The following is a 27,235-nucleotide window of genomic DNA, read 5'->3' as shown; positions in this document are numbered from 1 at the left end:
ATAGTTAGGTTGCAATTTAGCAACCAGGGCCCCTTTCCCCGTACCTGGCTAACTGAGTTAGCCGGATAATTTCCAGTATAGCTTGACTTAAGCCGGACCATTCTGTTCCCCGAAGTCGGATTTTCTAAATCACCATGGTAACGGATCAGAAAGTTTGAACCTGGTCCGGAGCAGGGTTAAGTTCAGTTAGCTGGATGAACCATGGCCACGCCCACGCAAAGAAATGCCAGCTCGCTTCCTGAAATATTTCTCAGTCTAGATCCCATTATACCATTCTGAATTATGTTTCTGTGCTTCGTTTTCCTAGAGGGGGCTTTTGAAATGTATAATAATAGAACTAAATGCTGATAATAAATCATTCAGCCTATAGATTTACTTTGTCCTAAATAAAATAATGCACGTCATATACGGCGCTCGGAGTGCGATACACGCTGCATGTGGTTATTTTAATAACGGCGCATTGCAAATGTGAATCCCGCTGGGATATTTTTAATGAATGAAACCTATCGGCCGTTTGGCTCTGATTAGTTTCATATATTCTCCGCTGTAGATTTGCTTAACGGAACGCCCGGATTGTGTTTCATTCAAGCATAAAATTGAAGTGTCTATGCGTGGATTGTGGTTTTTGTGGATTATGAATTACGAGGACTCTGAGGATTGTTGAATTGTATCATCACTCACACGTTATTGTGATATTGTAACTGGGATTAAAATGTCTGAGATGCGCTGTTTGACGGATTTGAGAAATTGAATGAGCCGTTGACGTCACATTAATGCATTTGAGAATAAAGAGATAAAACTTCATTCAAAAGAAAAATATTCGAAACACGGGTCTCTTGTCCATTGATGGATACACAATAAATATATCCCATCTGGCACAGTGGTGCAACGGCTAGTGTTTACTCCTGTCAAGCGGACGACCCGAGTTCGAGACCCCGTGTTTCCAATATAATTTTTTTGGAATATAATATTAATGATTATACGCAAAAGTAGCCTAGTTTTAAGTTAAAATATTATAAATCTACATGCATTGAGGATGTCATTCTTTATATAGCTCTCAACGTGCACCAAATTGAATTATTCCTACATTGCAAAAAGAAGAAAAAGACTAGAAGGGGGATTCGAACGCGGGTCGTCCGCGTGAAAGTCAAAATGACCAACCGTCACACCACAGTGCAGATAAGTAAAACATCCACCATACATCAATCAATGGGTAAGAGAGCCGTATCCTTATTCTGAAACAGTTGAACTAATTATTTTCGCTAGCAAGATCTCATTTGATTATTCAACCCATAAACCTACTGCCAGCAGGCACATTTAAAGAAATATAATCTGATTGATTGGGGTAATGAGGGATTTAAAATTAGCCTATAGATTATGCATTTAACTTGTCGGCGAGGCTATTGAGCCGCCTGCAATCTGTTAATAAAGTTTTAAATCAATCAATCAATCAATGCCGTTAGAAAATCAGGATTTCTGCTATCGACACCTGCTGTCTTTTCAACTGAAGCGGCCGCGCGCACTTATCCTGGGTATCAAGTCTGGTTCGAGTTAACGAGACTGAATCAGCGTTCGAGGAACAGGAAAATCCCGGCTTCAAACATCGGGTTAATTGAATCTGGATAATGGGACTCTTGATCGACTTAGTTGAACCAGGTACGGGGAATAGGGCCCAGTACTTGACAGTGTAGCCAGACATTAGTTGGTCTGCATGTAGTTGGTCTATAGTCAGCGTTTAGTCAGTCGGCATACAATCAGACGTTAGTCAGTCTATAGATTATTTATCTATACAAAAGGAAAGGAAAACAAACAGCATTAATTAATAACTAGATATATGAATTCAAGAGAAATGCGGATATTAACGGCGCATCCAATGCAACGTACCGTTGGCCAGTCAAGAGTTCGCCCACAGGGCTTTTCACCTTACAGTCTAGGCTGAGAGTGTCACTTAAATAGCGCGACGCGCCGGTGTCGTGCCAAAATCTTACCGCTTGCCATAATCTTACCGCACCCACTCAGTCAGCGTTGGTTAATACTGCTGGAGCATTGGTTCATTTTGGTCCGATTTCCTTTGTGACTGCTCCCACGGGCCGAATATTGCCCCGATCCTCGCGAGATTAAATCCACGGGTACCTCTCGGCGTGCCGAAGCTTTTCCTAAATCACTTCCATCATCGAAAACGAGGGGAAAAGGTCGGCTCGCGACCCTGAAAATGTCGCGTGATTTTAAAAACGCTGTATTAAGTGAGCCTATTATGGGCTCCACGCGAGCTTTCTACCGTGGGTACATCTGGGCGTCCCGCAACTTTTACTCATTCACATGTAGCCCCGAAAATGCTTAGAAAAGGAAAGCCGCAGGGCGGCTACGTGGCGTAGTGGGCAAGGTGCTCGCCACGAAATGCTGGAGACGCTGGGCTCGTCAGTTCGAGCCCAGCGCTCCACATTTGCTTTCAGTTTAGCTGGTCGTCCATACTAATACACATTGGCCATATTAGGGGGTGGGAAACTGATGGGTGGGGATCGGGCGTTGTGGACAGCGACTCCTACAGGTCGGTTGGTGCGCCTGCGCAGTAGAATCAGGAAGTGTCGGGGGCAGCGTGAGCCTCCCACGCGTTACTCCTCGCCACTGAGAGATCGAGCTGCACAAGTGAAAAGATGCGACTGCTGTTACCTCAAGTACCGGAGGGGACTTGTGCTATGTATGACTTAGTCCACATTGCAGCCGGCTTGTGGGAGGCAAGAAACAGCGTCCGTGACAGGGGAGGGTTGAATTGGATGATACGAAATTGGGATGGGAGAAAATATAGAAAATGGGAGAAAAAGTGGATAAAAAAAGAAAAAGAAAAGGAAAGCCGCGAGCGTGGAATAACCTCGCCGAAACGGAAAAGTGTCCCACGGGCTCGCCGTGATTCCGATCCGCGTGAAAATATTCACGGCCATAGAGGAGACCGTGGGACACCTTTTTGCAACCGAATATGTGTCTCGAATTTACTCCCACGCGGCGCGCAAAATCGCGCAAGGAAATCGGACCAAAATGCTCCAGCAGTATTAACCAACGCTGACTGAGTGGGTGCGGTAAGATTATGGCAAGCGGTAAGATTTTGGCACCACACCGGCGCAGAGACAGCTTACCTGCTCAGTCGCAATACGTACTCCAAAGTGCGTCCACTAGGCGGCACCAGATAATAATTAACTCATGCAATAAATGTATACAATAAATGTTACTCATGATAATAATGAAGGATAATAATGATAAATATATTGGGAAAAACGTCTGATAATTCTCCATCAATAGTATTATTGGGCTTCCCTTTAAGCAGTACCCTTCCTTGACCACCTGTATAGACCCTTCAAATGCTATTCTGTGAATGGGGTGTAAGGGTTAAATAATTATGCAGTCACAATATTTACCCAGGGTTAGAATAGCAAATGGAAGAAACAGACACACAGACAATGCTCCCAATAAGGTCTACTTTATAGAAGCCTGGGCAGGTTATCAGTTACAGTTAACACTTTCATTTATTCATACATGGCACCGGGTGCTCTCACTGTTAATGTAGGGGAAGCTCTTCCCACCATAGGCACCGCATGCTCAATACATTAAAACACCCCGCTTGTAGGGCGGTTAGGTGGCCGAGCGGAGATTGCGTTCGTCACCAGCCCCGGAGCTGAGCTGGATTTGCCTGTTCGAATCCAGCTCACAGCTCCGGGGTTGTCACCAGCTTGGCTGGCCGTCTGCACTGATACAATTGGCTGTATCAGAGGGTGGGAGAAGCTGGCGGGGTGGGTCCGGGTCGTTGTAAACAGCGACTCCTACAGTTCGGTGGGGTTGCCTGCTAAGCGCGGATTGGACGTGAGGGGGATAGTGTGGTCCTCCCACACGCTACGCCCTCTCAATGAGAATCCGCGCTGCCAGGTGAAAAGAAGCGGTGATTGGCTGGACGTGTGTCGGAGGAAGCACGTGGTAGCCTCCACTCTCCCAGATGATCTGACTGTGGGGGGTAAGTGCGCAGCGACCAGGAAGGGACTGGGAATTGGCATACGACTAACATTGGGATGGGAGAAAATCGGAGGAAAATGGAGGGGGAAAAAGACCAAAAAAAAAAAAAAACACCCCGCTTGTACTAGGGGAACCCAGGCATAAAGTAGAGAAACATTGGGAATTCAAATAACCAAATAATCAAAATAACAAAATAAAACTAAGTAAATGTGGGCCCACGTTACCAAAATAAAACCTAACCTAAGCCGGCTTAAATTGTTTGGGGTACCCCTTAGACACTGGTTGTTAGCGTTCACTTGAATGGACGTTGCTGTTGATACACGAGGTACCGTTAGTACTTAGCCAAGATGGCGGACCCACTCTTATCACCACTCGTCCAGGTGACAAGATGGCGTCGGCGATCCCACGAGCACAGCCAGCGGGCTGAGCGAACAGCATAGGCAGTGGTTAGCTGGAGGAGCGTGCTGGATGGCGTCCGAAGAGGCGTCCTCTGTACAGTCTGGGAGACGTCCACTGCTGGCTGTTGCTTGCTGCTGCTGTTGTCGCGCGAGCTAATACTGTTGCTACCCTAAACACAGCTAAGCTTCGGGTCTGGATGCACCCTCCTGCTATATCGGTTGTACTACTAACGCAACGTGGCTGGCTATACCACCGGTCTTCAGCGCCGCGCGCCCGGTAGTCTACTGAAGTCAGACGGAGCCACTAGCAGCATGCTAATACACCGCACACTTACTACTATAACCCGCCAACGATAGACGTTAGTCCCGTTAACTCTAGACGTTAGTCCTTCGGTTCTGTATCTCTTACTCACACACTATCGCTGGTACTTCTAGGATAACCCGGCAACTAGCAAGTACTTGTTGTCACCCGTTGCTCGTTCCAACAGGGCTTTTCAACCTCACTTCTTCCACAGGGCTCGTTTGAGTACCCGCCCGTACTTCTAGGATAACCCGTCAACTAGCAAGTACTTCTTATCACCCGTTGCTCGTTCAACGGGGCTCTCCTCATAACTTCTCCAACGGGGCTATTCCAAAGCACACGCCCGCTGTGACTGCGACTGATCACGGTCAAGTCCACTGCCGAAGAGAGCTTCCTGGTACTCTCGCTCCCAGGTAACTCCCTCTTCCTCGTTGCTTTCCTCTCTCCTCCGCTCCACCTGCCACCACTGCCACTCCGCCCCCTGCTGGCAACCTCCACTGGTCCCACTCAAGGACCGCTCCAGAAAGGGAAAAAGGGCTTCAATGTTATTGTTAGTAATCCATACTGAAGCCGGAGAAGAGTAGCACCTCACCTTGTTGTTAAACTGGGCGAGCAATCCAAAGGAACACTGTTTATCACACTTTATACACACACAGGGAAAGTAACAGTTAGTTAGCACTTCTGAATACTTAGTAGAATATTCAGGCTGCTACACTATGTTACAAAGTGCCATTTTACACTTCCTTATTTACAGGACGGATGCCCCCGTTCTGCAAATAAGTATTACAGTACATGGATGACCAGGGGCGTAGCTGTAGATTATGTGCCCCATGAAAGAATGTATTTGTGGGCCCCCAATAAATGCGAGCGCGTGCGAGTGAAATTCTTTTGGGCCATTTATTTATTGATAAACGCATATGGTTTTTACCTATACATTCGGATCAGCAGTTCAGCACCTGCACTGTTGGTGGGTGAGCCTAGTAAAGGATGTTGCATTGCGTTCATCTTCAATGAATGGACCAATGCAATAGTCTACCAAAGAACCTTGAGTCGCACTATAGGCTGGGAACAACCCTGGGTCAAGTGATAGTAAACTGGACTGGACGAACAACATCGAGGCCCTCTACAGGAAGGGACAGAGCAGACTGTTCTTCCTGCGAGGGCTCAGGTCTTTTAATGTCTGCAGCAAACTGCTGCAGATGTTCTACCAGTCTGTGGTTGCTGGTGCCCTCTTCTTCGCTGTGGTATGCTGGGGGGGCAACACCAACACAGACAAAATAAACAAACTGGTCAAAAAAGCAAGCTCTGTGGTGGGAGCTGACCTGGACAGTCTGAATAAAAAAAAATTTCTCTTATTTTTTTCTACATTAAACAGATATTTTTCAAGTTCCAAGTTTTAATACTCTTATCAACATGCGAGTCAACAAATGCTTGCTTTATGCAGCCATTTAACACAAAAGGATGACCCTCATGCATTGCAAATTTGCATCAAATTCAAAACAGAGTAATGCACAAAATAACTTAAAAGAAAATAATAATTTAATACAATGAATAAAGTGTGCATGAAATAATAGGGGAAAGAAAACGTTAGGAACTTGTTACATTCACGCACACAAGAGCTGAGTAATCACCCCCCCCTCTCTCTCTCACACTCTCCCAGCTCTCTTTCTCTCTTGCCCCTTCCTCATCTCTCACCCCCCCCCTCTCTCTATATATCTCACACACACACACTTCAGAAACAAACATAGTATCAATGAGAGCATCAATAACACACCTGAGTGATGTCTAGTAAAAAAAATATAAAAAATCTGGGCCCCCCCCCCCCCCCCCCCAGTGCTGGGCCCTTGGAATCATCCTAAACTCCCTCCCCCCCCAGCTACGCCCCTGCATGGATCCACGTTTTCTATTCCCTCAGAGCGTGAAATGCGTCTTATTCAGTTACTCAACGTAATCGTTTCTGGGACTCTGAATATACACTTGAATATTTTCTTTCGCCATAGTTTTTATGATGCGGTACCTCAATTAAATAATTCTATATTATTCAGAGTATTCAGTTACAATGACTTTGAGACCCGACCTCCTAACCAGCCCCTCTACAGGCGCTACCATGTAGTTCAAATTTTTCGGCAAGTTAGCAGAGGTCTTTTAAACAGCCATTCCTACTGAACGCTGCAATTTGGTTTCCAGATTAAAAACTCAGGGCTAGATCCACAAAGAATGGATTGCACAGAGCAAGTTGCACCCTTACTTAAAATTCATTATGAATTGAAGATGGGGGACCCTGATGTAAACAAGACGAAAGTCTTTCTCTGGTCTGCATCCCCTTAACAATTGTGTGTATTGAGTCGTACTGTATTGTACCCATTCTGCAATCTGTTAATACAATTTTCATTCAATCAATCACTGCGCAGATTGATTGATTGAATGAACATTTTATTAACAGTTTATGAGTTTGCAGATTTCCACCTCTGGTCCTATTTAACCGCACTGTTCTCCCTTTATTATAGTAAGACTCCTTATTTCCGCACTCTAATTAGTACGGTACAATCCAATTTAACTAATCAATTTCGTTTTCGCAAGTTTGCGGTACACCTTCCAGATAGCCTATCAATTTTGTTCTTGGCATTCTGCTGTACACTTTTCAAATGTGAATAATAACTATTTCACTTACTATTTGGCAAAATCGCCTGACAATGAGAGAACTTAAGATAGACTTTCACTGTACCCGTCAACTCATTTCTGCCCGCTTTCAATACACCAACCTTTCCTCCGGCTTTCTTCCTTGAAACCAGCTTGTTCCTTCATTCTCTTACTTGTCCCTGGGTCTCGCAAGCCACTGTTTTAACATCGTCTGCTCACCGCTCAATTTGAAGAAAGGATTCCTATTTATGGCGAGGTCCACTAAAATTTTAAGAAAAACTGGCGGTGTTTCTCCGTTAGAACAACAGCAGCTGAAGACGACCGCTGATTTCAGCACCATTCTTGAAGTATACTCTGTGTGCAGAGTGCTGCTTCTGTAGATTTCAGGTAAGAGCGCTGGTTCCAAGGATGAATTCAAACTTGACATCGGTTTCAGAGACAATGGCTCTTGTATGGTGGCAGGTTTATTCGACAGCAGGCAAAGCAGGTCAACAGCAAAGTTACATGGTTCCATCTTGAGACAGCTACATTCTGTCCTCCCCATTCGGCCTGACCAATATTGGGTGCATAGACATTTACTAAAGTGCATTTTGTAAAAAACCTGATATGACAAACCTGCCATCTTTGTCAATTCTTTTTTGACGGTCATTTAGGTTTAGCTATTAAAATACTGATGCCCCGGTACCTGGTGCTGAGTAGGCCTGGCCTACCCATCTCTGTCTCAACTTAATAGAATCCTCATCCTTCAAATGTGACTCCTGTAACAACGCAACATCACAGTCCAGGGATTGGAAAAAAAGGAAAAGACTGAATACATGTTGAAATTATCAATAGTCTGCACCAACAAGGGAAAATACACACAACACATAACAAACCATACAAGAAGTGTTACAGTTGGGGTAGGTGTGTTGGACCCATGTGGAGTTGAAGAGAGTAGTCGGAAATGATGGTTGCGTTTTCACAAGTAACGTCATTCTTTTTTTTATCCACTTTTTCTCCTCCTTTTCCTATTTTTCTCCCATCCCAATTTCACCTCTCCAATTCTCCCCTCCCCTGTCTCGAACGTTGCTAGACCATGCCTCCCACTGGTCGGCTGCAATGTGGACGAAGCCTTGCATCACGCGATGGGTAACGCGTGGGAGGCTCACGCTGCCCCCGTTGCTTCCTGATTCTGCTGTAAAGGCGCACCAACCGACCTGTAGGAGTCGCTGTCCACAACGTCCGATCCCCACCCACCAGCTTTTCCACCCCTAACACTGCCAATTGTGTTAGTATGAACGACCAGCGAAGCTGGTAGCAACGCCGAGAGCTGGGCTCGAACCCAGCATCTCCTGCGTCAGTGGCGAGCGCCTTGCCCACTGCGCCACTTAGCCGCCCAAGTAACGTCTTTCTTTATCGTGAAACAATAATAAACTCCACCAACGTCTCAACAAGAAAAACAAACACTTTGAAAGGGGAAAGGAAATAAGAGACTGTAGTCTCCAAAAACGCCAATGCAGTTTACACTAAACTGAGTGATGTTGCTGGGCACACATCAACACGATAATATGTATCACAATAACATGAATACAAAAATAGGCTAAGCACAACCCCAACGTGGTGTCACAATTATGCTCCCGACATGAGCGATAACAAATGCTTCTTGGTAGAGTACTACTCACGCCTGTGGACAGGGAAGAACTGACAATGAGAGAACACAACAGGTGAGCATTATGAAGGAGAGTCAACTACACACAGCAGGCGTTAATTAGTGAGAGAAAATGGTGGTTTTTCCAATGTATATTTGGTTATAAACTGATATAAAGAGACGCTTCAAGAGGGTAATATCATTATCATCACGGGATGATATTGACGGTGGAGAAGAAGCGGTGTCACAGCACACTGCCAGCGAGGTTGTTTGTATTGTATTCCTCGGAGACATAACACTGATAGTGAGTGTCTCCCAGAGCGAGGGAGAGCGGTTCATTTGAATGAAACAGTAGAGACTGCATTTTAATGTGTGAAAGGTTAGCCGTCGTCATGACAGCACGTCGCATGACAACCAGGAGAGGGGCGGGGGGCCGTCGTAGCAGATCTATAAATCGAACAGTGTTTCCGGGTAGGGCAGACTAAAATCTGTCTGAGACTAAGAGGGAAGAAACCAGGAGAGACTCTCTTCCTCCTCCACCACGGAGGGGGGGGGGGGGGGGGAAGGGAGAATGCCACATCATCATTACAGTAGCTTCGGCTAACGCGAGGAGGGTTAGGCTAACGAGCTGGCCTGAACACTATTGGACTGAATCACAAAAGGACGATAGACGAACACACCAAAAGATCATTAGAATAGACTCTTCAAGGACGATACAATTTTATAACATCTGACAACATCTGATTATGAGGTTATGTTTATAGCAATAAAACAACGCTTTTCCTCATAAGGTATCTCACGGTGTCGAAGTGTCGAATTCTTACGGAGGTGGAGAATTATTATGGTTTATGGATTGCACTAACGGGGGGAGATAAGGATCTTATCTACCAGTGTCGGAGACGTCAGGACCATTAAAAGTACACAACGCAGAGGAATTGGATGGAGGGCCGAACAGACGAAGACGTGATACTGGCCAGTTTGATCAGGATCTTACATTAGCAATCAGGACAAATGAGAAAAGAGGAAAAGGGTGAAATACTCTAGGGTGGCACTAGGGCTTTTACTCCTAAGTGAGAGCAAAAGGCCCAAACGTTACAGTATCCCTTCACCTAGGAGCCTCGGGATGCAGTCGACGAAAGTCATCAATAAGACTGATCTAGGATATCCCTCTGAGGCACCCAGGATCGATCTTCTACCCCGTACCCCCCTCCAATCCACCAAAAACTGAAACCCCCTACCCCTCCGCCGGCAACCCACGATCCTTCGCACTTTGTAGACCGTCTGTCCATCAAGGACGCGGGGCGGAGGAACAGCGGGGAGTGGCAGGGACAAAGGCGAAGTGAGGAAAGGTTTCAAAAGAGAAATGTGAAAGGTCGGATGAATCCGCATGGAAGTTGGGAGTAACAGCCTGTAGGCCACTGGGTTAACCCGACGAACCACCTTAAAGGGACCCACAAAGCGTGGAGCCAGTTTTCTGGACTCGACCCAGAGGGGAAGATCCCTAGTCGAAAGCCAAACCCTCTGTCCCGGACAGAAAACCGGGGCCGGACGGCGCTTGTGGTTGGCCTGACGCTGAGACCTAACAGAGGCTTTCAGCAGCACCGCCCGAACCCGGCTCCAGGTCCTGCGACAGCGAGCCACGTGAGTCTCGACGGAGGGCACCTCTGCCTCCTGCTCAGGAAAAAGGGGAGGTTGAAACTTGAAAGCCATATTGGCATTGGAAGGGAGACATCCCCGTAGAAGAACAGAGAAGGGTGTTATGAGCATATTCTGCCCATGCCAGCCTCCGACTCCACGTTGCCGGAGACGTAGCACCTCAGAACGCCCTCCAGATCCTGGTTGACACGCTCCGTCTGCCCAGTTGGACTGGGGATGAAATCCAGATGACAGGCTGACGGAGGCGCTGAGACTGGTGGAAGCAAGTTACGCTTTCCAGAACCTGGAGGCAAACTGAGGGCCCCGGTCAGACATAATATCCTGAGGAAGCCTGTGAACCCGAAAAACGTGCTGCACCACTAGGTCAGCCGTTTCCCGAGCCGTGGGGAGTTTGGGGAGAGGGATGAAGTGAGCCGCTTTAGAAAATTGTAGTAAGACCATCAGAAGGAGGAAGGCCTGATATAAAGTCTAACAATATATGTGACCAAGGACGTTTGGGAATGGGATGGAGGAGACCCGCCGGGGAGCGGCAAGAGGTCTTGCTGCACGCACACACTGGGCAAGCTACCACAAAGGAACGCATATCCCCCTCCGCCGTGGGCCACCAGAACCTCCTGCGGATGAAATCCATGGTCCTGGCGGCCCCAGGGTGACCGGTAAGGGAGGAGGTATGCGCCCACTGCAACAGCCGTCGTGAACGTGCAGCCTTGGGCACATACAGCCGCCCCGGGGGACCCCCCCCCCCAGGATCAGGCTCCCATGCCAGTGCCGACCTTACCGTCTATGCCCCATGACACAGGAGCAAGAATATGGGCCTGGGGAACAATGGGATGGGGTTTCTCCTCTCTGTCCCGATTCCCCCACGTCGTAATTGCATTCGTATAAAGTACAATAAAATACACTTTACGGTGAAATGCTTGGTTCTGTATGAGCCCCTGAGAATAGGGAGAGATTTGTTCGTTATCACTAATATTTTTGGACTGTAAGACCAAGGAATGACATCAATTCTTAAATTGGGCCTAGTTCCCCTTATCCACTGCTAAATAGAAAAATATTTATGCTATGATTAAGTTCTTCGACAGGTCAGCCTTTTTGGTTTATTTTCTTGTGAAGCACTTTCCCTTGTCTATTTAATTATACAAATAAAATTGGTGGACATGAACAAGTCTCAAAGGAAATGAGACACACCAAACGGTCTCGACGATGTCAAGAGACAAATCCACAAGCTCAGATTTGAAGGGGGATTTCCTCTTTAACATTTATTTATTATTTGTTTATTTAGACGGGACAGAGCATATTAATGGACACTACAAATAACTGCAGTGTAAATACACCGGATTTAGCAAGGATGCTAGTTTTCATCCGCAGTCCCCACACAAAACATAAAAACGAAACAGGCAGGCAGTGAAGCATATCATGCTACGAGACAAAGTATAAAGACATACATAAAAAACTAAGTACAAGGTATAAAGTTGTAGGATGTTGTCAGGGTGCACTACTGTACTATTTGACTATACATGGTCACAGGTTTGGGCACAGAACATGTAGGGTCTTGTATATAACAATAGCCTAACATAATACAAGTAAGTAACATAAAAGGAATAATAAAGGCTTTCAGAGTAATTTGACCCCTTATCAATGACTAGAGATCAGATTGCCAAACCACAACCCTAACCAACCATAGCCATTAACTGACCCCAGTTCAGCGTCTAAGCACATGATGGCAGTCTATAGGTTTCAGGGATGCATCTCACTGACGAGACAGATTCTGAGTCCTGATCGTTAAGTCATCAGCTGAGACTGAGTATCCGATCTGTTTTACTGACCAGTATAGACTTTTACTGTGGGGTCAATGGACAAAAGTTATTGACATATACTCCATTATTCGCCATTAGACAGATCTAATATATCTAAGATGCTGAAAATCAAGTGTTTGACATGGCTCTTTAATATCAGATTATTTTATGGAGGGAATTCTTAGATACCAAGCCTCATATTGGCCGGGTATGGGATACCAGTATGGGTACACCCCTAACGACTTAGTTATACCAGTATGGGTACACCCCTAACGACTTAGTTATACCAGTATGGGTACACCCCTAACGACTTAGTTATACCAGTATGGGTACACCCCTAACAATTTAGTTATACCAGTATGGGTACAGCCCTAACGACTTAGTTACACCAGTATGGGTACACCCCTAACGACTTAGTTATACCAGTATGGGTACACCCCTAACAATTTAGTTATACCAGTATGGGTACACCCCTAACGACTTAGTTATACCAGTATGGGTACAAGATCCACAAAGAATGGATTGCACGGAGCAAGTTGCACCCTTACTTACAATTCATTATGAATTGAAAATGGGGGACCCTGATGTAAACAAGACGAAAGTCTTTCCCTGATCTGCATCCCCTTAACAATTGTGTGTATTGAGCCGTACTGTATTGTACCCATTCTGCAATCTGTTAATACAATTTTCATTCAATCAATAACCGTGCAGATTGATTGATTGAACATTTTATTATAACCTCATATTGGCCGGCAGGCTGGGTATGGGATACCAGTATGGGTACACCCCTAACGACTTATTAGTTATACCAGTATGGGTACACCCCTAACAATTTAGTTATACCAGTATGGATACACCCCTAACGACTTAGTTATACCAGTATGGGTACACCCCTAACAATTTAGTTATACCAGTATGGGTACACCCCTAACGACTTAGTTATACCAGTATGGGTCCATCCCTAACAACTTAGTTACACCATGCCATGATGTACAAGCAGAAATGTGTACATGGACAAGTTTGACCAACTGTACCTGTCGAGGTCCATACCAGTGAGATCCTAACCCTCCTACCCCACACCTCACCTCCGCTGAACCTCCTTTGTCCCTATACCCCCCCCCACTGGGGTCCCCCTGGGATGGTGTGGTGCAAACCGGATTCATCAATTATATCGTAGACAGATCTTATTATCAAAATAGGTTTAATAGTAAAACAATTATACATGTGGGTTAGAAGAGCTTTGGCTGAAGAGTGCTCTCCTCTGGCCAGCTAGGAGACACTGAATAAGAGTGATCGTATAGAGGGGTTGGGGGTTGTAGGCCTTGGCCTCTCAGTTAAGTGTGAATTATTCTATTGTTTGGGACAAAAAGGGATTCTCTAACAATAGCAACAGGCCAGTCTTCCTCAGCCCTGACTGAACTCTGATCTCTCCATTGATTGATTGGGGTGGGTGGGGGACACTGTACACTGTACATTGGAATATTGACAAAACCATACTTGGTCATTTACTGTACATTGGAGGGGGATGGGTTAGGACATTTGCAGGGGCCAGTTTCGAATTGCAGTCTCCCGTAGGTGTTCTTTGAGAGTTTTTTTGAAAGTGGGTAGTGATTCACATTCCTTTACAGCTTTGGGTAGGGCGTTCCACATTGATGTGGCATAATTGCGAAACGTGTTTAGTCCCTTGTTTGAGCCGAATCTGGGTTTAACATGATTTGTGGAGGTCCCTCTGGTGTTGTGATTGTGGTATTCACTGACCTTTGGGAAGTATTTTGACATGTACATGGGTACCTTGGTCGTGTAGTGTATCTTGTAGACCAGGCCCATTGCAAGTTGCTGTACTCTGTCCATTTGTAATTGATCCCTAATGCCTTACCAATACATTTGTACCAACCGTGGAGATCTCGTCACCTGCATAATCAGCTCCACAACAGTTATAATACTGATTTTGACCAATAATACTTCCTCCATCCAGAGCATACTGACACACATACATAACACACATAACAACCTCCTCTACTAAATCTAATCTATTTCTACTAAATGTAGTGCAACTAAATCCATTCTCAGGAGATAAAACATCTGACCCAGCATCACACCCCTGATGGAGGCCTAAACACACTGGAGGTAACATAGTCCAGTAACATCTCGTCACCTGCAGCAGAGAATAATGTGGACACATTTCACCTTGTTCCTCAGGACCTGAGGTGATGACCTGCAGCTTTTTGGCTGGTTGCTCTATATTCTTTATTTCATGCCTCTGTAGTGGCTGGTGGATAACCTCTTGACAGCCAACGTATTTCTAGATGCAAAGCAGCATCTATATGACCGGCGATGTCACCAACATACATTCAGTAACTCAGTAACTCACTCATGGTTAGCCGCTCTGCACCTTGTGGCGACTCATAGGAACTGCACTTTGCATCTATGAAACTGTGTGTCCTTGTTCACAACAGAAAAGATTGATTGAACACCGGTTCAATTGATCACCTGCCAAAGTGGCTAGTAGTAGAATTGACTGATCAGCGTTTTGTTGGTGCTACTTCCAAGTCCTGATCAAATTAATCTCAGCATTAGCTAATAGCTAGTTACCCCTCACAGTATTTAATGTGTGCCAAGTTTATTTTATAATTTTTTTTGGAACAAGTTACATTAACTTTTTAAAATCAGTACAAGACTGAGTGGGCGGAGTCGGTGGTCATTTGGAGGCGGAGCCCTGACTGGAACTTCCTGTTTGTTCTTGAAACTTCTGGAAATGTTTCTGGAAGGAGGAGAGAAGAAAAATGTCAGGGATGTTTGTGTTTCATGTTTACTTTATTTATATCTGTTCATGCATACTAGAATGTTATATTATCATACTGGCCAATCGCGTCTCGCTCTTCGCCATTATGAGATATCTCTTATCTCCTAGCACATAATGTGCTCACGAAACAACAAATGCACTCACATGCACGTGACCAGGCCACGCCCCTGCGTCCCACTATATGACGCCGGACATGGTCACACTCTACCTTCCTCTTTTTGTTTCCAACACGGAAGTAGCAGTGCACTCCGTGAACTAGCTGTTATGAAACGCAGGGAGAAATTACACAATGTTGGGTATTCGCCAGAGGTTCACCAGCCCCTGGAATCTTTTCGGCACATCCTAACAGCGCATCGGGCCTGTCCTGGGGTTTCCTTGTCTCGTGACAGTGGATCGAGGGACGTCGCGCGACGGTTAGCAGTCGAGCTACGTCGTGCACAGGTAGGGCCTGCGCTAACAGGCATTGATACTAGCATGAGTGATACTGCTTGTTGTCCCGTGAGACAGCCGAGTTATGTATTGGCGCGAGGGGCAGGATATTTGGGTAAACATGGTCGTCATGACTCTTTTTTGGATGTTTTCCCAGCTATCCAACCGTTTCATTGCTGAAGGTCAATCGGTGTCTAATGTGGGGGGTTTTGCTGAGGCTTATTTACCCTTTATATGGGTGGATGGGCTGACAACAGGGTGCAAGGCAGGTGTGCCGTGGCTAGAGAGCCAGGTAGCATCGGTCCTTTGCCCTGGCATGGTTGAACGGTGTCCCACCCGGAAGCCGACGCCAGAGGGCGAGACGGCCCGGCAGGTGGCTGTATGGGCTGATGAAATTTATACCGCCGCAGGACGGAATTTTGCGGCGACCAGTGTCATTGCTCAGTTGGCTGCTTTTCTGTCCACAATGGTGTCGGGTCTTAGGGCCAGCCGACGTCGAAAACATTGCGTGTGTTTTTGAGGTTATACAGCTTTTAACCCAGTCGCAAGCTATAACCGCAGGGAGGACTAGGATGCTGTCAACGCTTGTTCACAGACATCTTTGGTTGGAGCAGTCTTCCTTTGAGGAGGAGTAAAGGCTTCTCCTCCTCAGGGCTCCCCTCTCCGCAGAGGGACTCTTTGGTCTTTCCGCAGGAGCGCGGGCGGTATTTGACCTAGGCCCCACACCGCCTCGCACCACGCAGCCAGAGGTGAGGGCGCGGCCTCGCCAGCGACTGTGGCGAGGCCCCCGACCAGCGGCCATGTTTCCCCCGCCTGAGGTACACAAAGACAACAGGTGATCACAAGGCCGACAGCCTTGGCGGCCGAGGGATCGGCTACATTAGATGAGCACGCCCTAAAAAACTGTCGGCGTCTAGCTGTGTCTAGCTCGCTCTCCGGTCACTCCCCCCCCAAACACCAGCGGGATACGGGCTCTGATTTGTCCCCTTTGGCTGCGGGCTGCATGCCTTCACCAAGGCGCAAACGGCCCCACGTTTTCGCTTCTCATGGGGACAGGGGCTGACACCAAGTTGCTGGCTAAGCCTGGGTCTGCCTATGAGAATGCTGTGCTGTCAAGCGGCTCCCACGCCACACGTTCTGTGTCTGTGTTTGGTGAGCCTGGTGTTGTGTCCGTCAACAACGAAGGTTGTGAGCAGGGGAACTCGAGGCCCAGGGGGTCGCAGCGCGAGTTCCCTCAGCCCCGCCCTCGCCAGGCCGGGTATCACGTTAGTGCCTCCCACGGCCGGAAGACCGGCGGTGGTCAGTCAGACAAGCATGATTTGGGTGGTAGTAATATCACTGCAGGGTTACGGTGTGTAGGAACCCACCCTATCTGGCAGTGTGGGGACCACACGCCTTGCATGTCCAGCTGTAGAACAGATCCTCAGCAGTCCATGCCGGGGAGATGTTCAGTGGGGGAGCTTATGTCACCCAGTGTGATGTCAGCTTCCCCCGTATCAAACCGGCCCTTTCTGTCGGGGTTCCCCCTTGGGTACGATTGCCTCGTTGGTAGTGTCAGGGTGCGATATCCCGGCTCCGCGAGACGCCCTGCTCGCGCGGTTGGCGAGTCCAGGGTTGGCAACGCACAGCGGGTGGGACCGGGCCGCCTATCTACGGTTCCTGGCGGACCAGTGCCAAGTGGCGGCGGGTGCGCTTTGGGATTATCATCACATATGGCTACAACAGTGCCATATGTCAAGGTGGATGGAGAGAACGCTGAGGCGGGGACTTGTGTTGCAGTTTGCACAACCCCACCCTCCGTTTTCAGGTTTGGTACAGACCCTATTGTCAGGGTCAGCAGCAGTGACAGCTCTGGCCGATCCAATCTCTGTTGGCGAAGCAAGCCATCGTCGTAGTCCCAAAGGAGGACGCGATGCATGGTGTTTACTCCTGGTATTTTCTGGTGCCCAAGAAATCGGGAGGTGTCAGACCTATTCTGGATCTGTCTGCGTTCAATCGGCTGATTGTGGCGAGGCGGTTCAGGATGTTGACCGTCAAACACCTGATAAGCTCTGTCAGGGTGGGAGACTGGTTCACCTCCATAGACCTGAAGGATGCGTACTTTCACATCCCGATCTTCCCTCCTCACAGGAAATTCCTTCGCTTCCTTTTTCAGGGTTTAGCGTACGAATACCAGAGGCTGCCGTTCGGCTATTCTCTGGCCCCTCGCACATTTACCAAGTGCGTGGAGACCGCGCTGGAGCCTCTACGTCGTCAGGGGATACGAGTTATTTTCTATCTCGACGACATTCTGCTCCTCAGCCGGTCGGAGGAGGTCGCCAGGTCTCATACCAGGCTGGTGGTGGAATTTCTCACCAGTCTGGGTTTTGCTGTGAACTGGAAGAAGAGTACTCCTCTTCCCAGTCAACAGGTGGAGTACTTGGGTTTGTTTCTAAGCTCAAGGCCCATGAGGGCAACCCTCTCAGAGCGACGGCGAGAGGATATTCTCGGCGCGCTCAGGGGGTTCCGTCCTGGCAGGACGGTTACGGCGCTGTCCGTGATGCGCCTGCTCGGTATGAAGGCGTCTGCTCACTATGTGGTCCCTCTTGGCCTCCTGTTTATGAGGAGGGTTCAGAGGTGGTTTTCCAGTATGAAAATAGACCTGGTGAGAGGCAAGTGGAAACAACTGAAGGTTCCCGTGTCAATACTGGGGGATCTCGACCACTGGGGCAGGACTGGTACCCTCACCAGCGGGATCTCCATGGGCTGCAGGCTATCACACGTCACGGTCTTCACCGACGCCTCCCTCACGGGATGGGAGGGACGTGTCGGACCAACGCAGTAGGGGGCAGCTGGACGTACCATGCTACCCGGTCTGCACTGCATATCAATGTGTTGGAATTGAAGGCGGCCCTTCTGGTCCTCAAGCAGTTCGGCCACCTGGTGGTGGGCGAGCACGTGTTAGTCAGGACGGACAACACGACGACAGCGTCGTATATCAACAGACGGGGAGGAGTACGCTCCATCAGTCTGCACCGGGCGGCGGTCGAGCTCTGGCTATGGGCATCTCTCAATCTGTGCAGCCTGAGGGCGCTCCACATTCCTGGCAAGGAGAATGTGGGCGCGGATGTGATGTCGCGGGGCGGTCCTCATCCCGACGAGTGGGGACTACGTCCAGACAGGTCTGGGACCGATTCGGGGAGGCCACGGTGGATCCGTTTGCGAGCAGACAGTCTCACCAGTGCCCCTTATGGTTCTCGGTCAGTCGGGGGGACAATCCTCCCCTGGGGGTGGATGCCTTCTCGATGTATCCATGGCCGCCCGCGATTCTCGTTCCCCCCCATACACCTGATAGCTCAGCTGTTGGAGCGGGTACGTCGGGAGCGCAGGACTTTGATCCTGATCGCGCCGGACCGGGGCATGGCTGTGTGGTTCCCGGTCCTGATCCAGCTCTTGGTAGCCCCGCCGTGGCCTGTTCCATGGTTGCCGTGGGCCCTCTCTCAGGCACACGGATCTCTGTGTCTGTTCCCTGTTCTGGGGCAGCCACTGAAGGTTTGGCTGCTGAGAGGGTGAGTCTGGAGGGGATGGGTCTTAACCCCACTGTAGTCGACACCATCCGGAACGCGCACGCTCCGTCCACTATCGCGGTTTACTCGGGTAAGTGGCGTGCTTTTCAAGAGTGGTGTAAGGTTGGGGGCCTGGATCCGGTGTCTTGCCCCCTGGACGCTGTTCTTTCCTTCCTCCAGTCTATCCTGGATGCGTGTATCACTTCCGCAACGGATTTGATTTCCGGGGTTGGCCTGATTGGCCGCGACGGCCACGTGACACGCCCCCGCCTCGCGGCAACGGCAGAGGCTGCTGTGTTTCACTGCCGCTTCCCACTTCAACCGCAGAGCAGCATTGTCGCGCCACATCTTCTGAGTGCAGAGTTGTTTAATCACTTTACGCACTGAGTTACCATACGCTATACAATATACTATGCAATGTACTAATATTCAATACGGCTCACTTTTCCCATTTCAATGACAGAGCCGCTGTTTAATAATATTGTCGCGTTGCGGAAAGCAGGATGCGCGAGCGTATATTTCAGCGTGCATCATTTAATCATTTATCATTTAACATTTGAAAGGCATACATTGTTGTCATACAGAAATACAGAATACTTTTATCCAAAATGCTTCTTACTGTTACTGTTAGAGACTGTGCTAGACAAATTAATGACTAATTCGGTCTGAAATAGCGTAACTAATAACGTTAGTAAGCACTGCTTATATGCTTATTATGTCTGCGGGGTACAGTAAACGTTTCTCCCGGTACATTCTGAAGAGCACACCGCTGTATGTTGGAGAACCAGCGGTCTTCCGCTCCTCCTCACTCGAGTGAGAGCAAAGCCGTGCGAGGGGGGCGGCACCTCGGCACAGCTCAGCCCTGTGTGACGCGAGCAGGAAACAGGAGATGGGAGTCCTTCCAATCGGAATATGTTGTTTCTTTACACATATGTTGGATTATAGCCCTGTGTGACGCGAGCAGGAAGCAGGAGATGGGAGTCCTTCCAATCGGAATATGTTGTTTCTTTACACATATGTTGGATTATGAATATGTCTTTATAGCTATGCTGCCAGGCTGGTCCGCGACCCTCCGTGCTGCGATCACCAGCGGGGAGAATATGCTCACGCGAGCGGCATCGCTGAGCTCTGGTGTCCGCTGGAGCAAACCAGAGACGGCCTTATTATGGGGTTTATGCCGAGAAGCAGTAACACAACATTGCAAGTGTTGTGTTACTGCTTTCTGACCGAATTAGTCATTCATTTGTAGCTATAAAGACATATTCATAATCCAACATATGTGTAAAGAAACAACATATTCCGATTGGAAGGACTCCCATCTCCTGCTTCCTGCTCGCGTCAAACAGGGCTATAATCCAACATATGTGTAAAGAAACAACATATTCCGATTGGAAGGACTCCCATCTCCTCCTTCCTGCTTGCGTCACACAGGGCTGAGCTGTGCCAAGGTGCTCTCACTCGAGTGAGGAGGAGCGGAAGACCGCTGGTTCTCCAACATACAGCGGTGTGCTCTTCAGAATGTACCGGGAGAAACGTTTACTGTACCCTGCAGACATAATAAGCATATAAGCAGTGCTTACTAACGTTATTAGTTACGCTATTTCTGACCGAATTAGTCATTAATTTGTCTAGCACAGTCTCTAACAGTAACGGTAAGAAGCATTTTGGATAAAAGTATTCTGTATTTCTGTATGACAACAATGTATGCCTTTCAAATGTTAAATGATAAATGATTAAATGATGCACACTGAAATATACGCTCGCGCATCCTGCTTTCCGCAACGCGACAATATTATTAAACAGCGGCTCTGTCATTAAAATGGGAAAAGTGAGCCGTATTGTATATTAGTACATTGCATAGTATATTGTATAGCGTATGGTAACTCAGTGCGTAAAGTGATTAAACAGCTCTGCACTCAGAAGATGTGGCGCGACAATGCTGCTCTGCGGTTGAAGTGGGAAGCGGCAGTGAAACACAGCAGCCTCTGCCGTTGCCGCCTCTGCCGCTGCGGCGGGCCGGGGCCACGGCGTGTCACGTGGCCGTCGCGGCCAATCAGGCCAACCCCGGAAATCAAATCCGTTGCGGAAGTGATACACGCATCCTGGATAGACTGTCGGCCTCGACGGTGAGGGTATACGCCGCAGCTATATCCTCTTGTCATGTGGGTTTTGGGGGCGGTACGATGTTCAGCCACCCTCTTGTGAAACGTTTCCTGCTTGGCGCTCGGCGTCTCAAGCCTGTGGGACGTTCTGTCTCCGAGTTGGGACCTCCAACTGGTCCTGGGCCGGTTGTCGGAGGCCCCGTTTGAGCCTCTTGAGCAAGAGCCATTGGAGCAGCTGTCTTTTAAGACTGCGTTCCTTCTGGCCATCACCTCCGCTAAGCACGTGGGTGAGCTGTGTGCTCTCTCGGTAAGGTGAGCTGTGTGCTCTCTTACCCGCCCTCTCGCGGGTAAGGCACTGTCCAAGCAGCACCTGTCACATTGGTTGTGCGAGGGCATTGCCCTTTGCTACACGTTGGCTGGACAGGTCCCCCCTGGGGGCGTCAGGGCGCACTCCACTCGTGGAGTGGCGGCCTCTGCCGCCCTGTTAGGGGGGGGCCTCGGTGGAGGACATCTGTGCTGCGGCCTCCTGGTCCTCCCCGGGTCCCTTCGTTAAGTTTTACCTCGTGGACATGACTGGGGGTTCCGTCTCCCAGGCGGTTCTGAGGTCTGGGACCTCTCCTGCATCCCGCCATTTGGTGGGCTAGCAGGGGTGTGTGGGTGTGTGCCACAGGGTGCCGTCATATAGTGGGACACAGGAGCGTGGCCTGGTCACGTGCATGCGAGTGCATTTGTTGTTTTGTGAGCACATTATGCAGGGCTGTACACTGCGACGAGATGATCGCAAATTGCCCCTTATTTTGGCCCGTGCGAGTGGTAAATCATATTTGGGGGCAAGCTTGCGAGTAGTGATTTCAACCCTTCATTCGCATTTCACTCCTAAATTAATTAGGGATGCCCCGATCGATCGGCCAGCGATTGGTATCGGCCGATATTCAGTATAAATAATATAAATAAAATATAAAACCGATCGAAAAACATGATCCAATTCTTAGCGGAGATCTCACTTGCTGTCGTTGACTTCTCTCTCAAGCACACACACAGCAGCAGCGCACAGCCCCTCCTCCTCCCCAGCCCCTCCCGCACCCGTGTAAACAAGAGGCTCCTATGCCTCCGGCAGTCTGCTATAGTCTGGTGCATGCGACCGTGAGCTAACGTTAGCTACCTAGCTATCGTTACTGTTTAAACAGAATGACCCAGTCAACTATTCACTTTTAGTTTAATACATGAGGCATTGTCTAACGGTATCTAGCCAGCTAGTTACTGATAGCTCCTGATATCAACAAATGCTCCAGCAATAGTCTAGTAGTAGTGCTCGTTAGCTCACTGTTCAAAACGAAATGTCCCATTAAACTAAATAGTTAACTGAGGCATTGTCTTAACGTTTTCTAGCCGGCTAGCAGTAGCTACAGATAGCTCCTGATATCAATGTCTTATAACATTGATTCGATGGATAGGGCCACACAGCTGGGAAACGGTGCTGGATACTGGGAAAGGCCATTTATTAGATAGTACCCCTTTAAATTTTAAAAGGTTGTACTCTGTTTTCTTTTTTGTCTTTATAATTTGTTATTTCTGTATTATTATTATTTCTGTTATTTCCCTGTGAAGTTCTGTGTATTGTTATTGTGGTTATTGTGTCGTCTTGTTTTCATGTAAATAATAATAAAAAAAATTGATAAAAAGAAAACATTGATTCGATGCGTATTCGAGCCCCTGGCTTGCATCGCAGTCACGAAAGGGGCTAGCTGAGGGAGTAGGGTATATCTGCAGAGCCGCAGATACCCTGCTGAGGGCATGCTGAATGTGATTTGACCAAAGCAGAGTATACACACAGACAGTGGAGATAGCGAGCATTTTGACATAACAAATACCGTAGTAGGCCTCTCAATTCTTATAAAAAAAAAAAAAGTCCCGGATATACATAAAACATTAATTGGCATAGATCTCTATAAATGGCCCAACACATTGATCACTTTAGGCACACCCTGAAACCAGTAACATCACAAATATGAAGCAGGTAATTACCCATAAAAATAATAAACCTTTCATGGGGTTATTTACAATAATAATAATTCATTTTATTTATAAAGCACTTTTCATTGTGAAACAAAGGTATGCAGAGTTTCTTGTCCTCCTGATTAATGCAATGGTGTGTGTGTGTTGTGGTGATCTCATTCAATGAGCACTACACAAGCGCGCGCACACACACACACACACACAGTTTGTTGTTTTTGTTCTATTAGTGATTTACACACTCTCAGTTGGTTCATTATAAAAGATACAAACCTGAAAACAAATACACTTAAATGTCAAATAAAAGGACCACAGGAATGAGGCAGGAGGAACATATTTTTTTGCACTATAATGGTAAAATTGTTATTTAAAAATGTGCCCCTAAAAAATATTCTGTGCCCCTAAATTTCTCATTTAGGGGCAAGTGTGCCCCTAGTGAAAAAGCTTGGCATACAGCCCTGTTATGTGCTAGGAGATAAGATATATCTCATAATGGCGAAGAGCGAGACGCTCAGCCAGTATTCATATAACTAGGTTATAGGTAGGGGTGCACCGATGTATCGGTCGGGTATCGGTATCGGCCGATAAGTGCCTTGTTGCCTTCAATCGGCCGAGAAGCTCAAATATGCCGATGGCAGTAGCCGATAAATATCCATCAATTTGTGTCGCGTCAAAGGGCAAAAAAAAGTTCAGTCAAGCGACCAGCACAACGCCGCCCCCATACACACACAAGCTACTGCATCAAAGTTACTACTTATGATTAACAAAGGCATTCGTTTTGTGGCATTAACGTTATATAGTTAGTGTTACACGTTCAATAACATCAGCATATTATTTACCCGAACATGGCAAGTAGCAAGCATTACTCATTCATAGCTCAGTTCCTTCCGTTGCTCATAGAGCCCGTACTGAGTTGTACCCATTCTGCAATCTGTTAATAAAGTTTTCAATCAGACAAATGTATAGAAAAGCTTTGTTTTATTATAACATTTGTTGCAGTAAAATCATTATGCCTCGTTTGGTCATCCTGCGGAGCGCTGGTAATCTACTCGTGGCCGGCGGGGACTCCGGGGAGCTAACGTTATTAGCGCCGGTAGGTTTGTTGTTGATCTCTTTCTGCAGATCAATGGCGGACTTCCCGGAAGTAAAAAACGAATAAACGCTTGCCGATTGGTGGTAAGAACAGCAGGAGGTGGGTGCTAGCGGTGTGACGTAATTGGCAGAATCGACTGTCAATAAAGATTGTTCTGTTGCAGTCACCCGTCACCATGCATTGCTTTGGTTGAGAGAGATGGTGCTCTCTCTTATTAAAACTCATAAGTCATAAACAAGTCTTGAGCAAGACAAGAAGTTAGGCTGTAAGGTTATGAAAGCCAGTGAGTATTGTATAAAACCTGACGGTCTTTCTTTCTATTTGATATCCAAAGTTTAAAACCTGACGGTCTTTCTTCCTATTTGATACCCAGACAGTTTAAAACCGTCTGATACCCACACAGTATACCCACACAGTATACACACACACACACACACACACACACACACAAAATAGCCCAGGTGGTGGTGTGATGACAGGTAGTGTGTTTCACTCATTCATTATGAAGGTGATGGTGGTGTGATGACAGGTAGTGTGTTTCACTCATTCATTATGATGGTGGTGATGATGATGATGATGATGGTGATGATGATGATGATGATGATGATGACAGGTAGTGTGTTTCACTCATTCATTATGACAGTGATGATGATGATGACAGGTAGTAGGGGTGCACCGATGTATCATGTATGTATTGGTACCATTGGCCATTATCAATGGTTTATTATGTGCAGTAAATGGGTTTGACGTTGCACCAGTAAGGGGCAGCTGGCGATCCTCTGTTATGAACGGGTTGAGACTTTGTCCATGTTGGTACTTAATTTCACGTCTCAGGTTAACGTGGTGGTGACATATGGGCGCTCGTGCACATATACAGTAGTTTAAAAATATATATATATATATATATATTACATTTTATTTTTATTTTTTGCCACTAATATCGGTATCGGCCGATTGTGTTAGTTGAACAATCGGTATCGGCGACAAATCTTCATATCGGTGCACCCCTAGTTATAGGATAACCTTTCGTTTTCATGTTTACTTTATTTATATCTGTTCATGCATACTAGAATGTTTTTCATATTTATTTATATCTGTTCATGCATACTAGAATGTTTTTCATATTTATTTATATCTGTTCATGCATACTAGAATGTTTTTCATATTTATTTATATCTGTTCATGCATACTAGAATGTGTTTCATGTTTCATCAACAAGGTCTCGGAGAGACATTACCCTCAGAGAGAGTGAGAATGAGAAAGAGAGACATTACCCTCAGAGAAAGAGTGAGAGTGAGACAGAGAGAGACAGAGAGACATTACCCTCAGAGTGAGAATGAGAGAGAGAAAGAGACATCACCATCTGAGAAAGAGTTTGATTGATTGATTGAAAACTTTATTAACAGATTGCAGAATGGGTACAATACAGTACAATAGAGTGAGATAGAGAGAGACGGAGAGACATTACCCTCTGATAGTGAGAGAGACATTACCATCAGAGTGAGAGAGAGACGGAGAGACATTACCCTCTGAGAGAGAGATAAAGAGAGACGGAGACATTACCCTCTGAGAGAGAGTGAGAAAGAGAGAGAGACAGAGACATCACCCTCTGAGAGAGTGAGAGAGACAGAGACATTACCCTCTGAGAGAGAGTGAGAAAGAGAGAGACAGAGACATTACCCTCTGAGAGTGAGAAAGAGAGAGACAGAGACATCACCCTCTGAGTGAGAAAGAGAGAGACAGAGAGACATCACCCTCAGAGAGTGAGAGAGACAGAGACATTACCCTCTGAGAGAGTGAGAAAGGGAGACAGAGAGACATTACCCTCTGAGTGAGAGTGAGAAAGAGAGACATTGCCCTCTGAGAGAGTGAGAAAGAGAGATACCTGATACGTGATGACAATATGGTTTCCTCTCATGGTGAAGTTCTTACAGTTGACCAAAGCCTCTGCTTCTTGCCCCCTCTCAAACCAAACCAACGCCTTCAAAGAGGGAGAGAAGAATGGACATTGTCACCCCAGGGCTGGACGATATATGGGGGGGGGGGGGGGGGGGGGTCATGAAACAGATATTCATCATATTGGACTGCAGAGTAATTGACACAGCGACCATACTGGTTTATGGGGTGGGAAGATGCGGAAGTGTCCCATTCACTTCAATGTTAAAACTTTGATATAAAAATACCACTTCAAGAAGCAAAATAGTGGAAACAACAGGCAGAAGACACTGCTGTAATTACAGACTTGTTTTAACCGCTGTAGCTTTGAAAGTTTACTAGTCATCTGCTTGTTGAAATGCATTCATAACGTGTAAATAAAGCTGCCTAAAAAAACGTGGCGTGTCATGTATGAACAATTATGAAAACGATTTCCACTTTTTTTTTTATATATAATTTTGATGCTAGAATACCCATTCATTAATGACATTTGTAGCCATCATAATATGGGAGTCAATGTGGTTCCTTTGGTCTTCCAGAGCCAAGTCTCCGTTAAAGATAGCGGACACAAGAATAAGGTTAATGAGAAGAGCTCATACTAGCTCCCGATAGCAAGTCACTAACTAATGCAAAGTCAATGGGGTCAAGCTCCTGTCTGTACTTAAGCTGACTGAGGCTCACTGATATCTACTTTGTGGGCACTGTGGAGTAGATTTATGTGAGCCTCAGTCAGCTTTTCAACACAGGATCTTGACCTCAATGAACCTTGCATTGATTTGTGTCTAACAAGCTGGAGCCAGTATGAGGAACAGCTTGGATTGTGTTGAGAAAAGATTCTATCAATCAACATCATTGATAAGTAGGAAATAGGGCTAGGGTTAGAAAAATCAGAACTACC

The 27,235-nt window shown here is 47.0% G+C and overlaps 1 protein-coding gene across 1 annotated transcript in view; it reads right to left on the bottom strand.

The window, feature by feature from the left end:
• Positions 1–13,654: 13,654 nt before the first annotated feature.
• Positions 13,655–27,235, bottom strand: part of LOC311242772 (uncharacterized protein) — a gene marked incomplete at its 5' end in the record, with an annotated part of 89,278 nt that continues 75,697 nt past the window's right edge. Inside the window, 2 exons of the mRNA XM_084331803.1 lie at positions 13,655–15,178; positions 26,288–26,383. Coding sequence (XP_084187929.1) covers positions 15,116–15,178; positions 26,288–26,383 — 159 coding nt within the window. The 3' untranslated portion in view covers positions 13,655–15,115. The remainder of the gene's footprint in view (positions 15,179–26,287; positions 26,384–27,235) is intronic.

The sequence above is a fragment of the Notolepis coatsorum genome, assembly GCF_963971535.1.
Source record: "Notolepis coatsorum genome assembly, chromosome: 1".
NCBI lineage: Eukaryota > Metazoa > Chordata > Actinopteri > Aulopiformes > Paralepididae > Notolepis > Notolepis coatsorum.
Note: the sequence above shows the minus strand (reverse complement) of the source record. Positions and strands in the feature narration are given on the sequence as shown.